Source organism: Staurois parvus, unplaced genomic scaffold (assembly GCF_062004578.1).
Source record: "Staurois parvus isolate SC_StPar_1 unplaced genomic scaffold, SC_StPar_1.0 ptg000175l, whole genome shotgun sequence".
Lineage (NCBI taxonomy): Eukaryota > Metazoa > Chordata > Amphibia > Anura > Ranidae > Staurois > Staurois parvus.
In genome coordinates, this window is record NW_028317971.1 from 644,600 (window position 1) to 668,368 (window position 23,769).

At 39.9% G+C, this 23,769-nt stretch overlaps 1 protein-coding gene across 3 annotated transcripts in view; it reads left to right on the forward strand.

Annotated features, from left to right (window-relative positions):
* The window catches only part of LOC149462367 (scm-like with four MBT domains protein 2), a 245,553-nt gene that overhangs the window by 82,359 nt on the left and 139,425 nt on the right, over positions 1 to 23,769 (forward strand). For all 3 annotated transcript variants that reach the window (XM_089676863.1, XM_089676862.1, XM_089676865.1), the window contains exon 2: positions 16,929 to 17,083. In XM_089676863.1, coding sequence (XP_089532989.1) covers positions 16,975 to 17,083 — 109 coding nt within the window. In that variant the 5' untranslated portion in view covers positions 16,929 to 16,974. The remainder of the gene's footprint in view (positions 1 to 16,928; positions 17,084 to 23,769) is intronic.

Here is a 23,769-nt window from a genome sequence, read left to right on the forward strand (position 1 = left end):
GCTATTTAGCACTGCATTACTTTAACTGGTAATTGCGCAGTCAAGCAACGCTGTACCCAAATTAAATTTGTCATTTTTTTCACACAAGTAGAGCTTTCTTTTAATGTTATTTGATCACCGCTATTTTTTTAAATGATTTATTTATATTTATTTATTACAGGTACTTGTATAGCGCTGTCAATTTATGAAGCGCTTCACATACATATTGTACATTCACATCAGTCCCTATCCCTCAAGGGGCGTACAATCTAAGGTCCCTAACTCACATTCATACATACACATACGCACTGCATTACTTTAACTGGTAATTGCGCAGTCAAGCAACGCTGTACCCAAATGAAATTTATGTCATTTTTTTTTACACAAATAGAGATTTCTTTTAATGTTATTTGATCACCGATGTTTTTTTTTAAAATTATTTATTTATATTTATTGCAGGTACTTGTATAGCGCTGTCAATTTACGCAGCGCTTCACATATATATTGTACATTCACATCAGTCCCTATCCCTCAAGGGGTGTACAATCTAATGTCTCTAACTCACATTCATACATACACATACTAGGGCCGCTTTAGACAGGAGCCAATTCACCTACCAGCATGTCTTTGGAGTGTGGGAGGAAACCGGAGTATCTGGAGGAAACCCACGCAGGCACAGGGAGAACATGCAAACTCCAGGCAGGTGGTGCCATGGTTGGGATTTGAACCCATGACCCTAGTACTGCCAGGCAGAAGTGCTAACCATTTAGCCACTCTGCTGCCCCCATATATAAACAAAAAAAGACAATAGAAAAAAAGCAATATTTTTTTTCTTTCTGCTATTATTTTTATTATACAGTATTTATATAGCGCCAAAAGGTTTGCTCAGCGCTGTACATTATAGTGGGGGACAGTACATGAGACAATACAGTAACAAAACAATACACGAGGGGTTCGAGGGCCCTGCTTTTTCCAGCTTACAATCTAGAAGGGAGGGGATAGTGGTACAGGAGGAAGTGGCTGTGGGGCATGGAGTGGTAGGAGGAGTGGAGGAGATCGGCTGTTAAGTGAGAGTGGGGTAGGCTTCCCGGAAGAGATGGGTTTTCAGGGTGATGCTATAAAACATATCCAATAAAAAAATAATTGAAAAATCTAATTTCTTCCTAAATTAGAGCCAAAATGTAGTCTGTTACATGTCTTTAATAAAAAGAAAATCTCAATGTCTAGAAACTTTGGTATATATACTGCAATTTTTTTTTTAATACTTGTAATGGCGGTAATCAGCAAATTATAGTGGGACTGTGACAGTGTGACGGGCAATCTGACACCAACCGATGCTGGCTGGGAGGTACACCAGCTGAGTGACACTGATATCACCAGTGACACTAATACAGTGATAATACTATACACTGTCACTGCACTTATGACACTGGCTAGGAAGGGGTAAACATGGTCAAAGGGTTAAGTGTGTGCCTAACAATGTGTAATGTGTACAATGTGTGCTGTTTTTTACTAAATATCTGTTTGTTCCTTCTCCCTGCTTTGCAGAGAGAAGAAATAAAGAGATCGTATCTTCTCTACAGAGCCCTGTGTTGTTTGTCAACACAGGGCTTTGGGCTTTGATTGGACACAGCTGATCAGCAGGTCTCAGCCATGAATCATTGGCTGAAACCTGTTGACAAAATTCCACTGTGTCCAATCACAGTGGGATTGAGGGGGGGCACTTGCATGTGTCCCGAACCTGGAAGCCACAGCTGATGTACAGGTATGTGATTGTGCCTTTACAAGTCACCCGCCTGCATTTTACTGGCGGCAAGTTGTTAACAAAAAAATTCTACTTGAGTATATACTAAAAAATTCAAAACCTTCTAATATTCTCAACCCCCTCCAAATCTCCAAATTCCCTTTTTTTTCGCTACTGTGATCTGACTTCCAATTAGAGAGTGGCTACGTTCGTTCTCCGTGGTCCCACTGCATGTAGGAACATAAACACCCTCTTTTGCACGCTCAAGATGGACTAGGAACTATAGACTATGGACTATGGCATGCATAGAGCAGTGCACATGACTACAACTTGCGTATACTGCTCGTTCCAAACAAATAATAATTTGCTTGGAATGAGAGGGAAAAAAAATAAGGGCCCTTTCACACCGAACGCAGTTGAATGCAGTTGGCTGCATTTTGAAATGCATTCCAACTGCATAGACCGGGTGTCTGCAACCCGCGGCTCCAGAGCCGCATGCAGCTCTTTTTCACCTTGGCTGCGGCTCCGGAGCACACTGCCCACCAGGTGACAGGCAATAGGGCAGCAATGGGCAAACTACGGCCCGGCGGACCTTTTAATCCGGCCCGCGGAGCTAGGCTCCTCTCACAGTCCGCCCTGAAGACCGGTGTAGCATGAAAATCTGTCTCCTATGAGGATCTGTCGCCCTCTACGTATCTGCGCATGTGCCGGAGATCGCCGATCGGCTGCTAATGCCTGAAACTGGCACATGCGCAGATACGTCGAGGGGGACAGATCCTCATAGGAGACAGATTTCCATGCTACACCGGAATGGCGCGGGAACGCGCGGAGCAAAGGTAAGTGAATTGACACAGGGGGGACTTGGGGACTTAATATGGGGGATGAATTAATATCGGGGATGAATTACTATATGGGGGATGAATTACTATATGGGGGATGAATTACTATATGGGGGATGTATTTTCAGTTTTAAAAATGTGGCTCTCAAAATAAATTTCAATCGTGGTTTTGGCGAGATTTGGCTCAGTTGAAAAAAAAGGTTGCCCGCCACTGACCTAAGGCTATGATTGTGATTATGACGATACACTGTGGCCCTGATTAACCCTTTGCTTACTGGGCCCTTAAACCCCCTTCATGACCAGAGCGCTTTTTGCAATATATGCAGTGTCGGATTTGTTTTAAATGTTGCAATGGTTTTGCGGCTCCCAGTATTTTTTTCCCTCTCGGAAACGGGTCCAAGTGGCTCTTTATGTCTTAAAGGTTGCAGACCCCTGGCATAGACAGTCCAAAATCCAGACAATCCTATGGGCATAGTTCACACCATTGCAGTATAGTTCAGCGCAGTGCAGAAAAGTACAGCATGCTGCATCTTTCCGCACTGCAAATGCACAAATAATTGCACGCAATTGCACTGCAATGCATCACAGTGCACATAGAAGCACAAGGAAAGAAGAAGAGTGGCCTCGTTCACATGCAGTTAGAAAGGGCGCGTCAACTGCATGTAAATGCGCGTCAACTGCAGGTAAATCGCACATCAGCTGCAGGTAAAATGTACATCAACTGCATGATAGGTACAAGGAAAAAACACGCAGTTAAATGCAGTTTCTGGTGTGAATGGGCCCTAACGGAGGCAAAACCACAGTAGGTGGTAGTGTGTAGTGGATCTGTATGGATTGTTTTTATAGAATACAGATATTGTTTAGTGTCACTTTATTCCCCACCTCCTGAATAGCTTGTCTGGTAAAATACTTACCTTCTTCTCTGTTCCAGCGATATTTACTGTGTGGCCTTCCCCAGCACCACACAGCCTTTTCAATTACTGCTAGGTGCTGCGGTCCTATTTATTCCTGTGTGTGAAGGTATAAAGTGCAGACTTCTAGAGATTGCCAAAGCCTGTCAAATGGCAGAAATTTTCCAAAAAATGTTAAATTCTATGAGCTGAGATTTATTGTTACATAAAAATATATAAATAAATAAAAATTAAAATACAAAATAAATAAAAACAAATGTATTCAATGAGGTTCAAGTAGAATGCAAGATTTTAATAGGGCATCAACATATGAATGTTTAGTTTAGTATACAGTATATTTTTCGTTCAAAAATGAAATATGTAAATATTACAGGATATTGGAAGTCTAGTTTTTATAATTGGTGAAGAATGAGTATTTCAGTAGTGTTTTAGGCCCCATTCACAGCAGGGATTTTTGTAGCTCAAAGCCTGAAGCTCCAAAATGCTCAATATCCAAAATCCAATGGTAGGGCTGCTGGAAGCAAAAAGCTTGTAGCTCAAAAAATTTCATGAGCTTCTTTTGAGCTCAAAACTTCAAGCTTTTTTGGCCAGTAGACTAATGCCGGTCATAGATGGGTCGAAAATCAGCCGATTTTTCGGCCGAAAAAAAAAAATCGGCCGATTTTCGCACTGTTAGTGGGTTAATTGGTCAGCCGTTTTTCGCACATTTTTTTAATCGGAATTTTATGTTGGAAAATTTGCAGCCGATTTTGACGATCGGCTGATTTTCCCAGCAATGATGGGCAAATCGGCCGATCGTTTTACCGATAAAAAATCCGCGCATGAGCCGTGACCTGCAAGGGACAGAAGTTATGGGGTGAACTTTATGATTTTGTTGGCCGATTTATTTTACCGCTGGTGGTAACGTCGGGCAACTGAAAGACCAATTTTTTTTTTTTTTTTATCGGCCGATGTTCGACCCGTCTATGGCCTGCATTAGGTGTCCGTAGGGGCAGACTGACAACTCATGGGGCCCCCGGGCAATTGGGGATCATGGGTCCCTTGTCCTTGCCCACACTCAAAACAAACCCAAAAAAGCCTATAAAAAAGATACCTGGGGCATTTTATGGGGCCCCCTACTGACCCCAAATATACGTATTGAAAAAACACACAACGCTCCATACTCAAAAAAGGTTCAGTTTTGCTTTCTGGGGCCTTTTTAATGCACATTTTGGTGAAGTTTTTAACAAACATTTTGCTACTTTTTTCAACGCACATTTAAAAATAATGTGAGCTGAAATTTTTATGTGCATTTTGGTGCTTTTTAATGTTTTGGCTCCTTTTTTACCTCAGTTTTTGTGTGTGTTCTGGAAACTCATGCAAAATCCATGCCATGTTTGTGGTGCCATTATTTGTTAATGGCACCCAAAAGTGGCTAGCAGATGTTTGCCAAAATATGTATAAAAACCAAATGGAAATGCACTTTAAAACAGTGCCAAAATACATGCTAAGAAAAGTGCCAAAATGTGTGTTACAAACCACAACAAAATGCATGCTAAAATAACCTGTGCCAAAATGTGTGTTAAAGTGCCTAAGGCTAGGTTCACACCTATGCAGTTTGCTATTGAGCCGTTTCTGCATTGTATTTTGTGTTGCGTTTTTGCACTTGCGTTATTGCCGCATTTTTGATGCATTTTGCGTTTTCTTTTTTCATTTTTTTAAAGTTCTTGTTTAGCTAAACAGATTTAAAATGTAAAAAGCAAAATGCACCAAAAACGCAGCAAAAATGCATAAAAAATGCCACAAAAATGCAATACATGCTTTTCTGCAAGGTTTCCATTGAAGTTTATAGAACCAAAAATGCAACTTTTTGCGTTCAAAAAAGTCCCTGACCCTTTCCAAAAAAACGCACCAAGTGAAAACGCACAGGTGTGAACATGTCCCATAGGAAATCATCTTTAATGGACTGTACTGGGTTTCTGCAAAACGCTGCAGAAAATGCTTAGGTGTGAACCTAGGGTAAATGTGTGTTTAGAAAGGTGCCAAATGCACAGAAAAAAACCCACATCAAAATGCGTGTTAAAAAATACAGCATGTTAAAAAGCGTCAAAATGAACATAAATAATGCTAAAATGTGCAATAAAAAGGAGCCAAAATAAACATTTAAAGAATGTGCCAAAATGTACGTTAATAAAGTGGTAAGTGCTTATTATTTTCATGTAATGGTCTTTTTAACTTTGGTTTCACTGTTTAAACTCAGGTGATCTGTATACATACAATTATCTCACAAGATCACATGCAGCCCTCCCCCTCTACACAGATTAAGGTGTCCATTTATGAACCAGCGGTAAATGATGGCTGCTCGGTTCTCCGGAATTCTCGGAGTTCTCCTGTGAATGCCTTTTATGAAGCGGTGTAGATCAGGTCTCCAAATGAAGGGAGAATGATCTACAAACGCTGGAAAATGGCTGATTTTTCTATAATCTCGGGGGATTACAGTAAAAGATCAGTTTACTAAACAGAGGTAAATTATCTCTGCTTAGTTTGCGGTCCCTCCGATTCTCCAGCTCTGGGCTGGAGAATCTGGAGGGAGAACACAGATCTCCAGTGAAGGGCTGAACATGTTCTCCGCTGATCTCCTGAGTGTCATAAACTGTGAATGACCAGAGAATAGCTGCAATCCTCTGAATCGCAGCTATTCTCTGTGTCATAAACAGACACCATAGGCTGTTCTCAGAAGAAAAACTTCTCCTCTGTTCTTCTGAGAACAAATGTTCTCCGCTTCATAAACAGGGGACAGAGGAGAAGATTTTTCCCTGAGAACTACACAGAACTGAAATGAGATAAAAGATCTCTGCTTAATAAACATACACCTTAAATGGGAGAGCTTGAAAAATGTACAAACACACGGGAAAACGCATATAACACACATTTTCTCCCCTAGTAACTAGCTATCTGTTGGCTAAAGAAAAAAAATGTTTAAACCTCAGATGCTCACAAAAATGCACAAAAATGGCCATGCAAGTGCAAAAAAAAAAAAATAGGACAAAGATGCCCAAAGACACTCAGCTTGACTGTGAATGCAGCCTTAGTCCAAATATAAATGGCAATGTTGTAATAAATGATGGCCGTCCAAAAGACACTCAACATGAATGCTGCTCATATTTTTGTTTTTCCTACATTTGCATGAAACTTCAGATGGGAACATTCAGTACATAGGGCACCTGCAAGTGCAAACAAATATGAATCAAGTGTCATACAACCCACTATTCATGTCAGTGCTAGCCGGACTTCACATCTGATGACCTGAAATTTGCTGTAAAGCCTCATCCCTTCCCACAGTTTGGCCACTATTACATTTCACCCCAGCGCCAGATTTAAATGCTGAGCTAATGAAGAGCAGAATTTGCTGTGTGCAGTCCTGGTACATTTAAATGAATGAACATAGCTGTATGAGAAGGCATTCTGTGTTGTGTAGCTTACTGTGAATGATCAATTCATAAATAACTTGGTATGTAAAAAAAAGCATTTTAGCATTTTCTGCACAATACTGTCATGGTATACAGCAGAAATATACAGCGTGCAGCGGTGGAGTAAAACATATAAAGAATATATAAATATATATTTTTAATATGCATTAAAAATGCATGCACAGTGTTCTCCATGTATTCCAATGGCCCCTAGTTCACACCAGTGCAGTCAATTCCAGTGCAGTCAAAAAAAGTATATTCTGCTGCAGTTTTTGGTACGGAATGCATCTGGAATGCAGCAAAATGAATGTAAATGCACTGGAACACATGTAAATGCGCCTGAATTCACATTGTCCTAATATTTTTTTAAAGTGTCAAAATAAAGAGAACACATTAGATACTTCAATACTATTGTAATTGCATCAAAAATGCATAATAAATGCACACAAATGCATATGCAAAAACTCATCCAAAATGCAGAAATTGTGGTGTGAACCATATGTACATACTTTAGTTTCCCTTTTCCTAGTTTTACATGTTGTGGGCATTTTCAAAATTCCTACCCTGTTCTGTTAGGGTGCTTCCACACGGTGCTGATGTTTGAACATCAGTATTCCTGGCCAAAATTTCTTGCATTTATTTTGTGCACTTTTGCGTACATGGTGTAGCACTACCTTTTTGAGGGCCGCTGGATTTGAATTGGGTCCCCCTAAGCTCTGCACGGCCAGGCAACACGCATTTTCCACACTTGCACATTCAGAGTCAACAACACAGTGTTTGAGGTGGTTTTTAGTTGTTTCTTTTAAGGGGTTAACAACTTGGATAGGGCACTGAAGTCCCCTTGGTTTACCTCCTCAGACCCCAAATGAATTCTCCTCTTTAGTCAGCTGCACTGAGGGTATACCTGGTCAAGGGATTGCAAGATCTAAAAATGAAGTAGTCCCAAATGAGAACTAGTTGGGTCCTGCACCTGACTGCCCTCTCCCTTTATCTGGCCCAGGGGGTGTAGAAGTACTCACACTGTCCTGTCCTGCAAGCTTGGTGGGTTGAAGCTGTACAAACCCACATAGCTAAAAACCAAAGATATAGAAAATGTGGCAAACAAGACACCAGCTAAACCTACCTTGTACAAATGTATTAGAAAAAACGTAATAATCGTAAAAACATGTATTGCATTGAACTGGCCTGTGCCAGACCGAGCACAATACACTTGTTTCAAATTTCCTGAATCCCTCCCTATCATCTTCAAGCCCCTTGAAATGACTACGTGACCTGCCACTGTAGGTTCCATTGTACCAGCCTGTAAAACGAATAATAAAAACTTGAGCAAATTACTGATCTATCAAAATACTGTGCCTATAACTATGACAGATCCAGCCAGGACAGGGGCATTTGGAGGGGACTAGGGGCTAGCCTTCTACCCAATGATTATGGCCCATGGAAAGAACAGATCATTTTCTAATGATGGACAACAACGCGATGAACGCTGAGAGCGAGGCTTGGATTAATGTACAAAGTGCAAAAATCTTGTGAGCTGCTATGCCAAATAGTGATGCAAAATAATAAATGATAATTAATAGAAAAAAAAAAAAATAGAAAAAATTGAAATACGGTGATGTGTGTAAGACTCGAGTGGATTCATATGCTCATCACAAGTATGCATTTCATGTACACTTGTGCACAGCGTGTAGGGATTTAGTAAACCAAGCTGAGATGTCCACATTATCATCAGAAATTGAGGCCCACAGAGAAAGATCACAGCCTTAGTAAATAGGATGCTAGTTCCCATGAAATGTAATTTATCATGGACAGAGCCGATTATACATTGGCACAGAGATTCAATGCTCCCATTCTCCAGCAAGCATTTATACTGGTCATGATATATTCTTTTAGAGGAAAACAATATTTCATGATGTGGATTTCTGTCAGATCTTATCAATGTTTGCTCTTGAATGTATGTTCAGCCACAGGATCATTTCCAAGACTTCATAGATCACCGCTTTCCCAGTTTAATGCTCTAAAAACATACATTTATTCAACATGCTGAATTTTATTCAGTAAAGCTGTGTTTTTTTGTCATTTGGAAAGTTCCAATTTTTGTCATTTCTTACAAGTATGTTGTCTGATTATTGCAAGTGATGCATAATTCAGAATTTCCCACTATTTCAGCATATAGTTTGCTATAGATATGTTTGCTGTAATAAAGGAACTACCTTTGCTGACCTCCTTCTAAAAATACTAGTTTCCTGTAATTTGCTGTTCTTCAGTACTTTCTGATTCACTCACGATCAGGGACTCAGGTTAAAGATGTTAGCATAAAGTCAGAACTCCTGATTTGCATACTTTCTCCAGGTATTTCACATTTGCAGCAATGCATATCGTTCTCTGAAGAGCAATTCACAGGGGAAACGCTTTTCAAAGGAAGGTATAGCAGCTATTTACAGGTGCTACTGTTGCCTCCTGATGCCTGTTTTTTTTTATAGGTTTACCTGTAGGTGTAACTGTAAAGGCGGAGTTTACTACTGTTTTAAAGGCACTGAATTAACATGACAGGCTGGCAAGTAACTTTATTTTTAGGAGAGACCAGCAATGACAGCTTCATATTCTCTTGTCTTGCTTCATTACCTAGTTAGTCACTGATCCAGAGAAAGCATGCAGCCAAGTCAAGCACTTACTAGGCAGTGATATGAATGAAGATGAGCCTTGAAGTGGTTGTAAAGGCTGAAGGTTTTTTTACCTTCATGCATTCTATGCATGTAAGCGGCTTGCTATTGGGGGCACTGGTCAAGGGGGAGGAGCCAGCAGCGCCAGCAGAGGACTCGAGAAGAAGAGGATCAGGGCTGCTCTGTGCATAAACATTGCACAGAGCAGGTAAGTAAAACATGTTTGTTATTTAAAAAAAAAAATAAGCTGGCCATAGATGGATCAAACAGATCTATCTATGAGCATATGGAACAAACAGATTCCTGCATCCAAACAATCAAGGTGGATGAAGGAATCCACCCTGCTGTACTATTGTATTCTGAATCCCCTGCTGCCAGAATAGACTAATCAATACTGGAGCCAATTAGCTAAATGTAATAATTGAATGGAAATTTTCCAACATTCCCGTCTGAGAGAATCCGATTGTTTGCTTGACTTCCCTCCAGCCAAAATGGCCTGATGAAGTCACATAACGTGTACGGTATGCCGATGACGTCAAGCCTTAGAACCGGTAGTGCACGTACCGCCATTTTGAATAAGAGATCCATGTAGTTCATTCATGGAATAACACTGTATACAGAGTCCTTTGATCCTGTAGTGTCCCAGGTGGACACGTATGAATGTGAGTGCAATATTTTACAGTATTTTAATAAAGTTTTACACATTTTGATATACTTCACTGTTTGGAGCATTTTTTTTTTCATTTATCTGTGGAGCATTTTGGAGCTTAGAAGTGCAGAAGGTGGAGATCTGTGTACCAGCATACCCACCTGGGTTAAAGGGAAAGGCGCAGTTTGACCTGAATTTTTGGGTCAAACCATAAGGTGAGCGCAAAAGTGTGTCGGAGGTGGATAACACTGGGGGTTCACACAGAAGCACCGGATGTGTATACGCAGTGGAGTGATTGCACATATGCACTTGGAGCACTACGGTCTTAAAGGGAAAGTTCACCAGTGCTATCATAGTATTGGGACACTTGTTGATGGTATTTGATATATGATGCACAGGAGACATATTGCATCAGCACATGAGAAGATTGGGGAGCATTAAAGGAACGGTGCACTATTGAGATGATTCATTTGTGTTTGGATACACTATATATGTAGCACTTGGGCAGACTGACAACTCATGGGGCCCCCGGGCAATAGGGGATCATGGAGCCCCTGTGTCCTTGCCCAAACTCAAAAAAGCCTATGAAAAAGGTACCAGGGGCATCTAATGGGGCCCCCTACTGACCCCGGGCCCTCGGGCAGTGCCTGAGTTTACAAATGGTCAGTCCGCCCCTGGTAGCACTGTTACATGCAGTTTATGCACAGATATGGGTTTATATTTATTCATTGTCACCTAGCATGATTTATGTTTCATTATTCACATATGCATGTTTTTATTATTTAGCAATATATGCAAGTTTATAGTATTGCGCTGCATTTTTTGTTATATGAGGCCATATATGGATCAACCTGGACAAATTTTGAGCCATCTATGGCCAGCTTTTAGAGTCTTCTCTTTTATAAATAATCAAAATAAAAGTTGTTTAAAATCAAGAACGTATTTTTAGGACGAATACATCAGTAATTACAGCTAGCCTGATAATCAGTCCTTGCAGGTCCTGATGCATGAGCTTTGTTGCTAGTAAAGCTATTCAACGACCCTGCAGGGAAGCATTGAAGCTAAAATGACTCATAATAGAGGACAATAGTTTACAGTGACAGATAACTAGGTTCCGCACAATATCAAGCACATATTTTACCCTGAGTCAGTCTGCATTTTAGGTGTAATGGCTTTTTAATCTGCACACTTCGAGCATTACATCAATGCAGCGCTCAATAACGTAGTGATGAATCCTTGTCAGAATAATGAGAGCTTTTCACAACTCCTTATATTATGCCACTTAACTGCATACCTTCTTGTAAACCCTATTTATATTTGTACCCCAGAGTTCAATTTAAGGTGATGGATAGAGTGCTGCTGAGTTAATACACAAGCACTCCCAGCAGCCACACTCTATCTGTCCTTGATGTCAGGCTGAGAGGAGAAATGCACACATTACAAATAGCACTCTTGTGTGAATAGAGTACATACGTTTCATTTGAACATTTGATGTACAATCTGTACATTATTAAAGCCCTGAGGGAACTGTAAATATTCGTTAGAACACCATTCAGTTTATGTCTGCTAACCAACCAATGTGTTGTTGCACCCTCAAAGTCTGCCCTTGTAAAATGAGGTTTTAGAAAACCTAGAAGTGTTATTCATTTTGATGTTGTGGCTTTCTAATATATTTTGCTTTGTAAAGGGTTAGGTTTATTATAAGACTATTTCAGGCTTGTTTATTTAGATGTAACAATGATCTGTGGATCATGCTGTTCATAGACTGGAGAGATTCATTTGGCTTTACGTCAGCAAGCATTGGCCTCTCCATGTATATTTGGTTGGAACTGTTTGGTAATAGGATTGGGCTGTGTGGATGGGTCTTCTAAGTCCGTGTTTCTCAACCTTTTTTCAGTCAAGACACCTTTTAAAATTATGGACAGCCTCGAGGCAACCTTTAAAATTATGAACAGTCTTGAGGCACCCTTTAAAATTATGAACAGTCTCGAGGCACCCTTTAAAATTATGGACAGCCTCGAGGCAACCTTTAAAATTATGGACAGTCTCAAGGCACCCTTTAAAATTATGAACAGTCTTGAGGCACCCTTTAAAATTATGAACAGTCTTGAGGCACCCTTTAAAATTATGGACAGTCTCGAGGCAACCTTTAAAATTATGAACAGTCTTGAGGCACCCTTTAAAATTATGGACAGCCTCGAGGCAACCTTTAAAATTATGAACAGTCTTGAGGCACCCTTTAAAATTATGAACAGTCTCGATGCACCCTTTAAAATTATGAACAGTCTCAAGGCACCCTTTAAAATTATGAACAGTCTCGAGGCACCCTTTAAAATTATGAACAGTCTCGAGGCACCCTTTAAAATTATGAACAGTCTCGAGGCACCCTTTAAAATTATGAACAGTCTCGAGGCACCCTTTAAAATTATGAACAGTCTTGAGGCACCCTTTAAAATTATGGACAGTCTCGAGGCACTCTTTAAAATTATGGACAGTCTCAAGGCACCCTTTAAAATTATGAACAGTCTCAAGAACCCTTTAAAATTATGAACAGTCTCAAGGCACCCTTTAAAATTATGAACAGTCTTGAGGCACTCTTTAAAATTATGAACAGTCTCGAGGCACCCTTTAAAATTATGAACAGTCTCGAGCCACCCTTTAAAATTATGAACAGTCTCGAGGCACCCTTTAAAATTATGAACAGTCTCGAGGCACCCTTTAAAATTATGAACAGTCTCGAGGCACCCTTTAAAATTATGAACAGTCTCGAAGCACCCTTTAAAATTATGAACAGTCTCGAGGCACTCTTTAAAATTAAGAACAATCTCGAGGCACCCTTTAAAATTATGAACCCCATTCTAAAATGTGAAAAGCTATTCTAATAGTTTTATATAATGCATCAACATCCACACATGTAGGACACCCAATATTAGAGGTGATTTATTATTTCAAAACAAATAAACTTTTGCACACTGGTACTGACTAGTATTCCTCTTCTCCAGTTTTTCACTGAGCTAATGTGACCCCAGCACTAATGGAAAGGGGCAGGGGAGGGTCAAAGTAGGATGCTGTGCAGGCAGCTGACATCCTCCTTATCAACTGATGATGTAATTTGTTGTCAGGTTGTAATGGTGCACAATGAAAACCTATGGCTTTGTGTAACTAACAGTCAGGCTTGTCCCACCCGCTGGCTTGTATATAAGTTTTGGGCAATTTTTAGACATTTTGCCAAGGCACCCCTGAAGAAACCTCAAGGTGCCTGGGTGCCTTGGTTGAGAAAGGCTTTTCTAAGTACCTGTGGAAAGAAGTTAACTTGGCAATTTACAACAAATCTGTGAAGGTTCTTATTTATCCAGTTCATATAAAATTAGTACTAGTAAGTCACTTTAAACTGGACTTGCTCTTTAGTGTTGAAGACATTTTGTTGCTTATCCAAGTCACTTTTTCAGTTCTAATGTGTCAGGAAAATCCACATAGGTAGCAGCACATATAGGTAACATTACCATGGAAAGGCAGATGTTACTGCCCAAGGATGGAAGTGTAATGGAATGCCTGGCATACGCTTGAGTTCCTCTGTCAGAGAACTGCATCCTTGGTGCTGTTACACAGGACCAAGTTATTATAGCTGGGCATTGCACCCAAAGACTAGATGACACTAGCTTAAAGCTGAGTTCCAGTCGCTTTGTGAAAAAATAACAGCAGCTACAAAAACTGTAACTGCTGACTTTAAAAAAACAGCCACTTACCTGTCCTGGTCCAGCGGTGTCCTCCCCTCAACCCGTTTCACCAGCCGTCTTGTGTTCCAAGTGCCGGCATCTTCAATCGCCTAGGCAATCGCAGCAGAAGTGGGAGCGGGTACCTGTCAATTACAGGTACCCGTTCCCCCACCCGCTCCCTAAAGGTGCCATTCCTTCCCCTTTTGGGTGGAGATCCGCTTTAAGTAAAACTGGAACTCTAATACCCTTTAATTGAAAATTCACAGAAACTTTATACCACACAAGATCAGATAAGAGCTTGATCCCATGATCCTAAATAATGCAAACTTTAAACAGTAATATCATCAGCACATCTAACAGTGATGTAATTAACAGTTAGCTGCTATCTAATTAATAGTAAGTTAATCAACAGCCAAGCACCCAGGCCAGCCATGAACTCACAATGAATAGACAAAGTACATTACACATGCTGTCTTTCAGGTGCCTGGCCCCCACCTGTGCAATTTGTTCACTAAAAAAGTCACCATTAGACAAACTAGTACAGTGTTCCAGCAGTCTGAAAAGTGTACTGATGAGGGAGATTGGTGATAAATATTTATGTCCCAAGTGGAGGAGCTTCTCCAACCCAGACTGCAGGAAGGCCCCATATTTCCTCTGACCATTAACCTGTCCAAGATTAATATTACACCTTTCCATCCACTCTAGAAGGAAAATGTTATTGTCTTTATTCAAGGCTTGCTTTCAGCATTCATCATGATGTCCATCATTAGAGAATGATCTCCTCTTTTCATGGGATCAGGGGCTGAACTAATCTCTTTTCCATGCTCTGGCATCAGGGGCGTATTTACCACAAGACAAACAAGGCATTTGCCTAGGGTGCCACTTTTCAGGGAGGGGGCACCGCTCCCTGGAAGAAGGTACACTTGTGGCATGGGGACCGGGTGAAGGTGAGTGACTTTCTGTCCAGGGGGACGGGCCGTGTGTTAGTGGAAGGCTCTCTCGGGTGGGAGGGCAGGGGTGTTGTTGGTCAATGTTAGGCTTTCTCTGTGGGGGGGGGGGTCCGATTTTTGTGTTGCCTAGGGCAGCACAAAACCTAAATACACCACTGTCTGACATGAAGAAGCAGACAAAATCCCAGGTCTCCTCCATGGGCCATACTTGGTGGGTAGAAGGCTGGCCCCTAGTCCCTTCCAAAAGCCCCTGTCCCAGTTGGGTCTGTTACAGGAAGGTGTGAAAATTGTTGAACCATAATCCCATCCTTGGTGTTAGGAAGTCTTTATAGGTGTTAATCCTTCCATTAAAGGTGTGAACGGTTATAAAAATGCCTGGGTAGAGATTTCAAATGGCAGTATATGTAAAAGACAGATGTGTTGAAGGCCTCAATGCCTGTCCATTGAAGGTTGTTCCAGTTTGATGTAGATGGCCTCTTCACTTCTTGTGAACCAGTCATCCTCTCTGTCCAAACTGTGCATCTCACTGCCCTCAAAAGAATCTCCCTTTTTCTTAAGATGTAGGAAAATCTTGACCTGTAAAATTTAACCACCAATGTTGAACCGTTCATTTGTTGAGAGGCTGCTTTATCTCCCCAATGTACAGGTCTTTGTTTACCTCACCAAACTGTACTGTATATACCAAGATATTTCACTTGTGTTTGGGTGTTGAGTCGTTTGAACGTACAAGTCTTGGTCTTAATGTATTGCTGAGTTTTAAAAAACACAGGGATGCAACGTGTGTTAAAGAGCCTTCTGAGCATTTTTATCACTCCAGCAGCATAAGGAATGACTATATTAGTCCATATGTTCTGATTTCTGATGGTCTATTTCATTCTGCTTGGCCTTGCAGATGTTTTAACAGTAATCCAGTCTGAGTAGCCACATACTTCTAAACTCTCCCGATTTGTCTGTGTCTTTGTCTTTTAGACTCTGCAGTTGTTTTTCCATCTCAGCCCAATGTTCTGTTTGTGTCAAGCATGTTTTAAATTTACAATGGCAAATAGGCTTTTTGCTTTATAAGTGGAGTTGCACTTTGTAACCAAACACGTGCGTGTGATTGGTTACAATGTGACAATTTACGTCCCATACAACACTGTATATGTGTGGAAAACGTGAATACATTTTTTGAATAAGAAAAATACTTTTTAAGGTCAGTTTTGAATGTTCCTCCTGCTAGTTTGAGGTCATAGCCTTAAGATTCTGATTATGACTACAAGTTGGATACCCTCTGATCCTGAAGCAGCATTTTCTGCAAGACTGCTAAGCATTTCATATTTGAACTGGAGAGCGGTTGTGTTTTTTCACTTTAGGTTCACTATAAATTGAAGCCATGGAGAGTTAGGCAGATAGAACTTTTAGAAGGAGGTCATTGGTAGTGGTCCCCACACTATTGTAATGACAACTATACATTAAAAGGTGTAAAATGTATGAGAGAAGATGGGAAAGACATAGGAATAGAAGATATAACACATAACCTAAGACCAGCATTGGGTTCCAGAATTAATTTAAGAAATTTACAAACACATCAGATATGCTAGCCATTCGACAGGATTTAAGTGGGAACTATGTCTTTTTGCGGTCCTAAAGAAAGTCAGATTGACCCTCCTAACACCTAAGGCCAGGCCAAGAATGTAGAGCTCTACTCCTTTTAGTTTGTGACAGGTTACACTCTCATGTTAAATTAGTGATTTTAATAATGGAACATTTTCTTTCCTTTTGAAGATTACTGCAAGAAATACTGTTCTTCGGTGTCAGTGTGTTCAGGGCCTCCACTGGAAGATATGCTGATCCTAATTTAATAAAACAAAATGTAATGATATTTTATTACAGCCATGCATGATATTAGCAAAAAGCTGAATGTTATACTGCAAATGACAACCGACTGTTAGAAATATCTATATTTCCACACTGTGCTTGCTATGTGTTATAATTGAAGAAAGTTCTTTTGCTAAATTATTTTGACCTTTCCGTTTTATGTTCTTTTAGAAATAACTTGCACTAGAATGAAGTAGAAAAATAATGAAAATCTGCAATGATGGAGAATAGGACTTCAGGCATACAAGTAAACGCAGATAAGACAAATCTCTCTATGGAAAAATCCAACAGCCCAGTCTATGGCAGCCGAGAACTGATTGGTTCAGGTAAGCGTCTGACAAACAAACCATTTACTGCACTGCATAGTAAACTAAAGCTGAATGTCGGGCAAATAGAATTGAGTGATAATGATTAGTGGGGAAATTCGTCATCAGACACTGAAAACGATTTTGCGACTTTGCTCAGCGATGTGCAAACTTGGCACTAAATTTCAAATTTCAGTGTTTTTGGTTTGATTATATTATTGAATTAAATTTATTATTATTATATTTATATTTTTTATGATTATTTATTAAATTATAATTTATGATTTCGTGTTTCAAGTTTTTCCTACCCGGGATGTTTACTAGACTCTTGTTCGGACAGATTTCAGTGAGTTATTCCTAAGAATTACAGGCCTACAATATAAAACGCCAAATTTCCATGCAAAATAATGTTACTGCTTTCAGCACCAAAAATCTGAAATAATCATATCGCCAGGGAGGTTAATAGCAAAATGTTAAAAATATTGTTTTTTTCTCAAAATTCTCCGACTTTTTTTTATATTGCAAAAAATAAAAATGCACAGGCAATCAAATACCACAGAAAGAAATCTCAATTTGTTGGAAAAAAGGACGTAAACTTCATTTGGGTGCAGTGTTGCATGACCGTACAATTGTCAGTTAAAGTAACGCAGTGCCGTAATGCAAAAAATGTCCTGATCAGGAAGGGGGGTAAATCTTCTGGAGGGCAAGTGGTTAAACTACATATGAATGAGCTGTCTCACCTGTCAAAATATATACAATTCTGTTTTGTGGTCAAGGTGCTCTTGCGAACTATCATTTCATGGCACTAATCTCACTTTTCTCCTTAGAGAAAGGCTTAGCCTAGCATATGATTGGAAGGGTAGAAGTAGGTCCTCTCTGATGAGGTCTTCTCTAAGCTTTTCCAAATTTTCTTCCTTTTGTCATGCTCAGTGAAATGCAATAGAGCCTGACTAGTGCTAAATACTGACTCTCCCTCATCTAGTTTCACTGTGTAACGGATAACAGGAAGCAAACATAAAAGCAGATGCAGGTACTTAGATTAATATAAATATAATTGCTGCAGCAGTAGTAATGAGACATCCATTGTGACCATAACTAATAAATCTTCACCACTGTGCTTTAAAAGTATGTCCCATATACTGTATATTGCTTCATGAGTCCAATCTGCTTGCTGCAGCTTTCTGCAGCAAAAGTAAAACTCCTGTGAGTACCAGATCAAACACCACCACCACTTTTAAATCAACGGCTTAACAGATGGATGGACCCTGAAGTATAGAAGTCAGTAGTGTACAGAATTTATGAATGGATCACAGCACTGCTTCCACTACCAGTATCGCATGAAACTATCAATGTCCCAAAAAACAAAGAATATCCGAGTAGTACAGATCACCCAAGGGTATTTTATTAACAGCAAATTTAAAACACTTCGACAATTTTAGATTTAGCCATCACCTGTATAAACCACAGCATGCGTGATGACTTCAGCAGCTGGAAGCTTCACACTACGTGTTTTGTCACAATGGGACATCCTCAGGGGCTCAGGTACTTATATTAGGTGTATTAAAAAAATATAAGTATTTACCAATTTGTTATGAAAAACGTATCTTTTTTTAAATGGTAATTATGTATAGCTGCACAGAGTTTGGTTTTAAATCTGTATAGCAAAGTTTTAATAAATGATCGCATAGTTACAGCAAGGCAAATTTCGGAGTCATGTGCCTGTGTCACATGCCTGATGAAGATGTCCGGCGAGACTGTGAAACGTTGCCTTGCTGTAATTATGTGATTGTTTGTTAAAACGTTTGGACCCATATTGGTGATCCTCGGTGTGCTGGTGACATTCTGCCTTGCTGATTCTGTTCGGTTCCAGCTGACGGTCGCAGCTGCACCCACTTATACACATTGCCATTTTTAACGCAGGAACGCATGTGCTTGGATTGTACTTACTTTAAATCTGTTTAGGGCACATTTACACTGCAGCATGTGCTTTATTTTAGCATGTGGGAATCTGTCAGTTTTTATTTGGAGTGAGCTGAGGTGAGGGAACAGTGTGATTTGCTTTTCAGCACAGCGCAATATTTTTTTTTTGGGGGGGTTTGAACTTGCCATTTTTGTTACAGTAGTTGTAAACCTCAGACCTGAAATATGAACAAAACATATCCATCTATAGTGTGTACTAAGAGCGCTAAGTGTTGTTTCTGTCAATTAGCATGAGTCACTTCTGACAAGTTTTCCTGACACCAAGAAAAAGAAGGTGACCTCCAGTTGATTGACAGCCTCAGATCTGTCCCTGTGTGCTGTGTGAAGGGTGTGTCACTTCCCTCCAATCTGCTCCCAGAGCTCTCCTCACTGAGCTCTGCAGAGTGTAACTTCAGCCCCCCGCCACCTTTTTTCTGACATCTCAGAAAAGCTTTATAAATTCTGCACTTTGAACTGATGCAGAGAAGAGAATACTGCAGATAAACAAATACAGCTTATATAGTAGGATTTGTATCACCTGAGGCCAGTCACTTCATTGGGTATATGTAAGGGTTTACAAACACTTTAAAGATCTGTAGTTTTCATCTTTTTATTAATCTAGTGATGATGATCTCTTAAATAGTATCTTGAATTTCAGTTAAAACTGGTATTATAAGATTAATGGTTGCGATAATTGCAATTCTATTGCCTACTATCATTAGGTGAGGGGGAAAGGGCTTTACAACTCATTTCATCAGAATTTAAAGAAACCGTTTCAGTTTTTTTTAAGGGGGTGTGTCCATTTCTCCTTAAAGTGATATTACATCCACAGTTTCCAGTTCTTCTCAAAAGCTGATTTAGTAACATACTGAGTATGCAGCTTCTTTATATTTTAATCCTTGCCTATGTTCCAGATAGGCTGGTGCCATGGCCTTTGCCCTAGGTATCCTCCAGGTTTCCTGTTTCAGGGTGGCCCATTTTGTCTTGCAACATCCTACGAAGCCACCATTGCATGCAAGGACTAGAGTCCCTACACTGTGTTCATCAATAGAAACACACAACCCCAAATCCTAGCATGGCAAGGCACTCTCCTGCTCCTCCCTCATTCTCTCACCTCGCTTCTCGAAGTTAAAAGACTTCACTGTCCACTGTTAACTCTTACCTGTGAAGACTGGAAGTTCACAGAAGCTGAACAGACAGAACAGGAGCCATCAGCAAGTTGTAATATTAGCAAATATTTTACTGTGGAATTTTGTTTCGTTGTGATCAACGTGTTAAACTACACAATGCTGAGGGTTTAACGTAGAACTATAGGCAAAACGTTTTTTAAATTTTGGATAGACCAAGGGAGTGTTATAACCCCTGTCAGACTTTTTTTTTCGCCTCCTCTGTCCCATTGCAGAGATTTGCCTGCACTTCCTGTCCCATAGCCAATCAGGAAGTGAGAGGAAATCCCCACAAATTAAGGGAAATCCTTGGGGACTCCCTGGTCATCAGACATAGTGTCCCCATTGGTAGATTTCCCCTCTATTACTTTTCTGGGGACAACTGAATATTTGGGATTATCTTTTACTTTCATTTTCCAATGATAATGGTAAACAGGACAAATAGAAAGGGTGAATCTCCCTAACAGGGAAACAGACATCAATAAAAACTGATGAATGTTCTAAAACCTCTCCTCTCTATCCAAAAAATGTTTTACCTTTACTTATACTTTAATACTACTTTAAAGAAAAATAAACAGAAAGGAGGTTTAAGTTTTCCCTACTCAATTTAAGACAAAATAAAAAGGTTTGGCTGTGCATATACTCCAAGTTCCTCTAAGTACAATGCAGACATACCTTGAATTAGGAAAAGAAAGAGGAAGTCTATCCCAACCAATCTGGTTCCTGATGTGTGTTGGTCAGGGAGTATCTACACAGGTTTTAGAGTCTCCATAGACCTAGAATATTTTCTTACTGCATACTTGAATTCCTATAAAATCTTCTAATATCTATGGGTATGTTTTCGGCTTTACCACACCTATGCATGGCACGTAAAATATTAGTAAATCACTCTTTAACTTTTCATTAGTAAGTAGAAAATATTTTGTAGTATCTGCTTTTTTAGGCAGAACGTTTGATTTAAAACATTTAAAATAGCCAAAAGTTCACTTTAATGTTGTAGGTGAACAGTACAAGCTTGTATGATAAGCAGAGTAAATAAATTAGGAAATGCAAATATAGAAGACATTTTTACAGTCTTTGTGCATTTGGTCTTGTTTAGTCATTCTGTTTGTGGATGTCTGTGATTTCACAGAATGTATTTTATACTAAAGTAAAATTCACATTTAGGTTAGGAATAATGGTGTACTTGTTTGGAAAGAGTGTGCTGTGATTAGCAAATGTTACAGCATAAAAGTCATAGAGCTTAGTTGTATCTGAGCAAAAAGAACACAAGTGCTGTATAGTAAAAGGAATGGCATGTTACAGTAGCTGTTCCAAACAGAGTAAAACAGTGGGAATATTGTATATGTATTCACAGAAGAAGCAAAATCGCTCATGAGCATCAATATCCATTATTTAAAAAAAAAATATCTAGGATTTTGATTCCTACATGGTGTTTACTGTTGACTTTTAAGAAGAGTAATTTTCTGTTATATTTTTGTTACTGGGGAAAAACAGCAGTTTTCAGAAACAATTTCCTTTCTAGTTCCTCTCTAGTGGGTAAATTATGTGGATTTCCAGACATTGTGAAAAGTCAATAAACCTAGTAGCTTTTCTGTTGAGTCTTCAGTAGAAATACTGTTTTATGAGGGTTCTTCAAAAAGTTTCTGCACTTTTTTTAAAGATATATACACACTATATTGCCAAAAGTATTGGGACACCCCACCAAATCATTGGATTCAGGTGTTCCAATCACCTCCATGGCCACAGGTGTATAAAATCAAGCACCTAGGCATGCAGACTGCTTCTACAAACATTTGTGAAAGAATGGGTCACCCTCAGGAGCTCAGTGAATTCAAGCAAAGTACTGTGATAGGTTGCCACTTGTGCAGTAAGTCCGTCCATGAAATTTCCTAGCTACTAAATATTCCATGGTCAACTGTTAGTGGTATTATAACAAAGTGGAAGCAACTGGGAACAACAGCAACTCAGCCAAGAAGTGGTAGTCCACATGAAATGACAGAGCGGGGTCAGTGCATGCTGAAGCTCACAGTGCACAGAAGTCACCAACTGTCTGCAGAGTCAATAGCTAAAGACCTCCAAACTTTGTGTGGCCTTCAGATTAGCACAACAACAGTGCGTAGAGAGCTTCATGGAATGGGTTTCCATGGCTTAGCAACTGCATCCAAGCCTTATATCACCAAGTAAAATGAAAAGCATCGGATGCAGTGGTGTAAAGCAGGCTGCCACTGGACTCTAGAGCAGTGGAGACGTGTTCTCTGGAGTGACCAATCACACTTCTCTGGCAATCCGATGGACATGTCTAGGTTTGGTGGTTGCCAGGAGAATGGTACTTGCCTGACTGCATTGTGCCAAGTGTAAAGTTTGGTTGAGGGGGGGTTATGGTGTGGAGTTGTTTTTCAAGGGTTGGGCTTGGCCCCTTAGTTCCAGCGAAGGGAACTCTTAAGGTGTCAGCATATCAATACATTTTGGACAATTTCATGCTCCCAACTTTGTGGGAATAATTTGAGGGTGGGCTCTTCCTGTTCCAACATGACTGCACAGCAGTACACAAAGCAAGGTCCATAAAGACATCGATAAGTGAGTTTGGTGTGGAGGAACTTGACTGGCCTGCACAGAGTCCTGACCTCAACCTGATAGAACACGTTTGGGATGAATTAGAGCGGAGACTGTGAGCCAGGCTTTCTTGTCCGACATCAGTGCCTGACCTCACAAATGCGCTTCTGGAAGAGTGGTCAAACATTCCCATAGACACACTCCTAAACCTTGTGGACAGCCTTCCCAGAAGAGTTGAAGCTGTTATAGCTGCAAAGGGTGGACCAACCCAATATTGAACCATACGGAGTAAGACTGGGATGACATTAAAGTTCATGTGCATGTAAAGGCAGGAGCCCCAATACTTTTGACAATAAAGTGTGCATTTATATTATATGTGCGGAAACTTTTTGAAGACCCCTCGAAGAATAAAACTAGTTGTGAACCTTGAAGTGGTACACCAGTTCTACTATAAAGGCTTGCTTTTGGCACAATCCTGGACTTCTGACAAAGAAGATGTGAAGGTCCATATGCCTCTTAGTGGAAGTTTGTTCCACAAATACATTGAACATCCTATTTTTGAACTTGTTTGCTGCCATCCTCATATAATTCAACTAAAATCATTCTCTTTTGCTAAGTGTAGATTCAGGTCAAGTTCCACAGCCATGTTTGAGCTGCACTAAAGGAAAGTCTTATATAAATTGTTGTCAGTTATGAGGGAACTGTTTTGTCAGGTTTGGAATTTGACCCAGGCCAGCATTCACAATGTCATGAGTTTTAAAATTTAGTGGTCAGCATGAACAAATATTCTTCACCATTTTATGTTTAATCTCATTTATTAAATTTTTTAGTGGCTCATATTAAAGAAATAGTGAGAAAATATGTATACAGTATGTTATGTCATACAGTATATGTAAGTACCAAATATAACTGACTTTTCATAAAATAAGCCGTAACAATAGGCAGAATACCAGTGTACATAACATGACCACTAGAGATGGGAAAGAGGACACCAGGAGGACCACAATCAAAATATTGTCATATCAA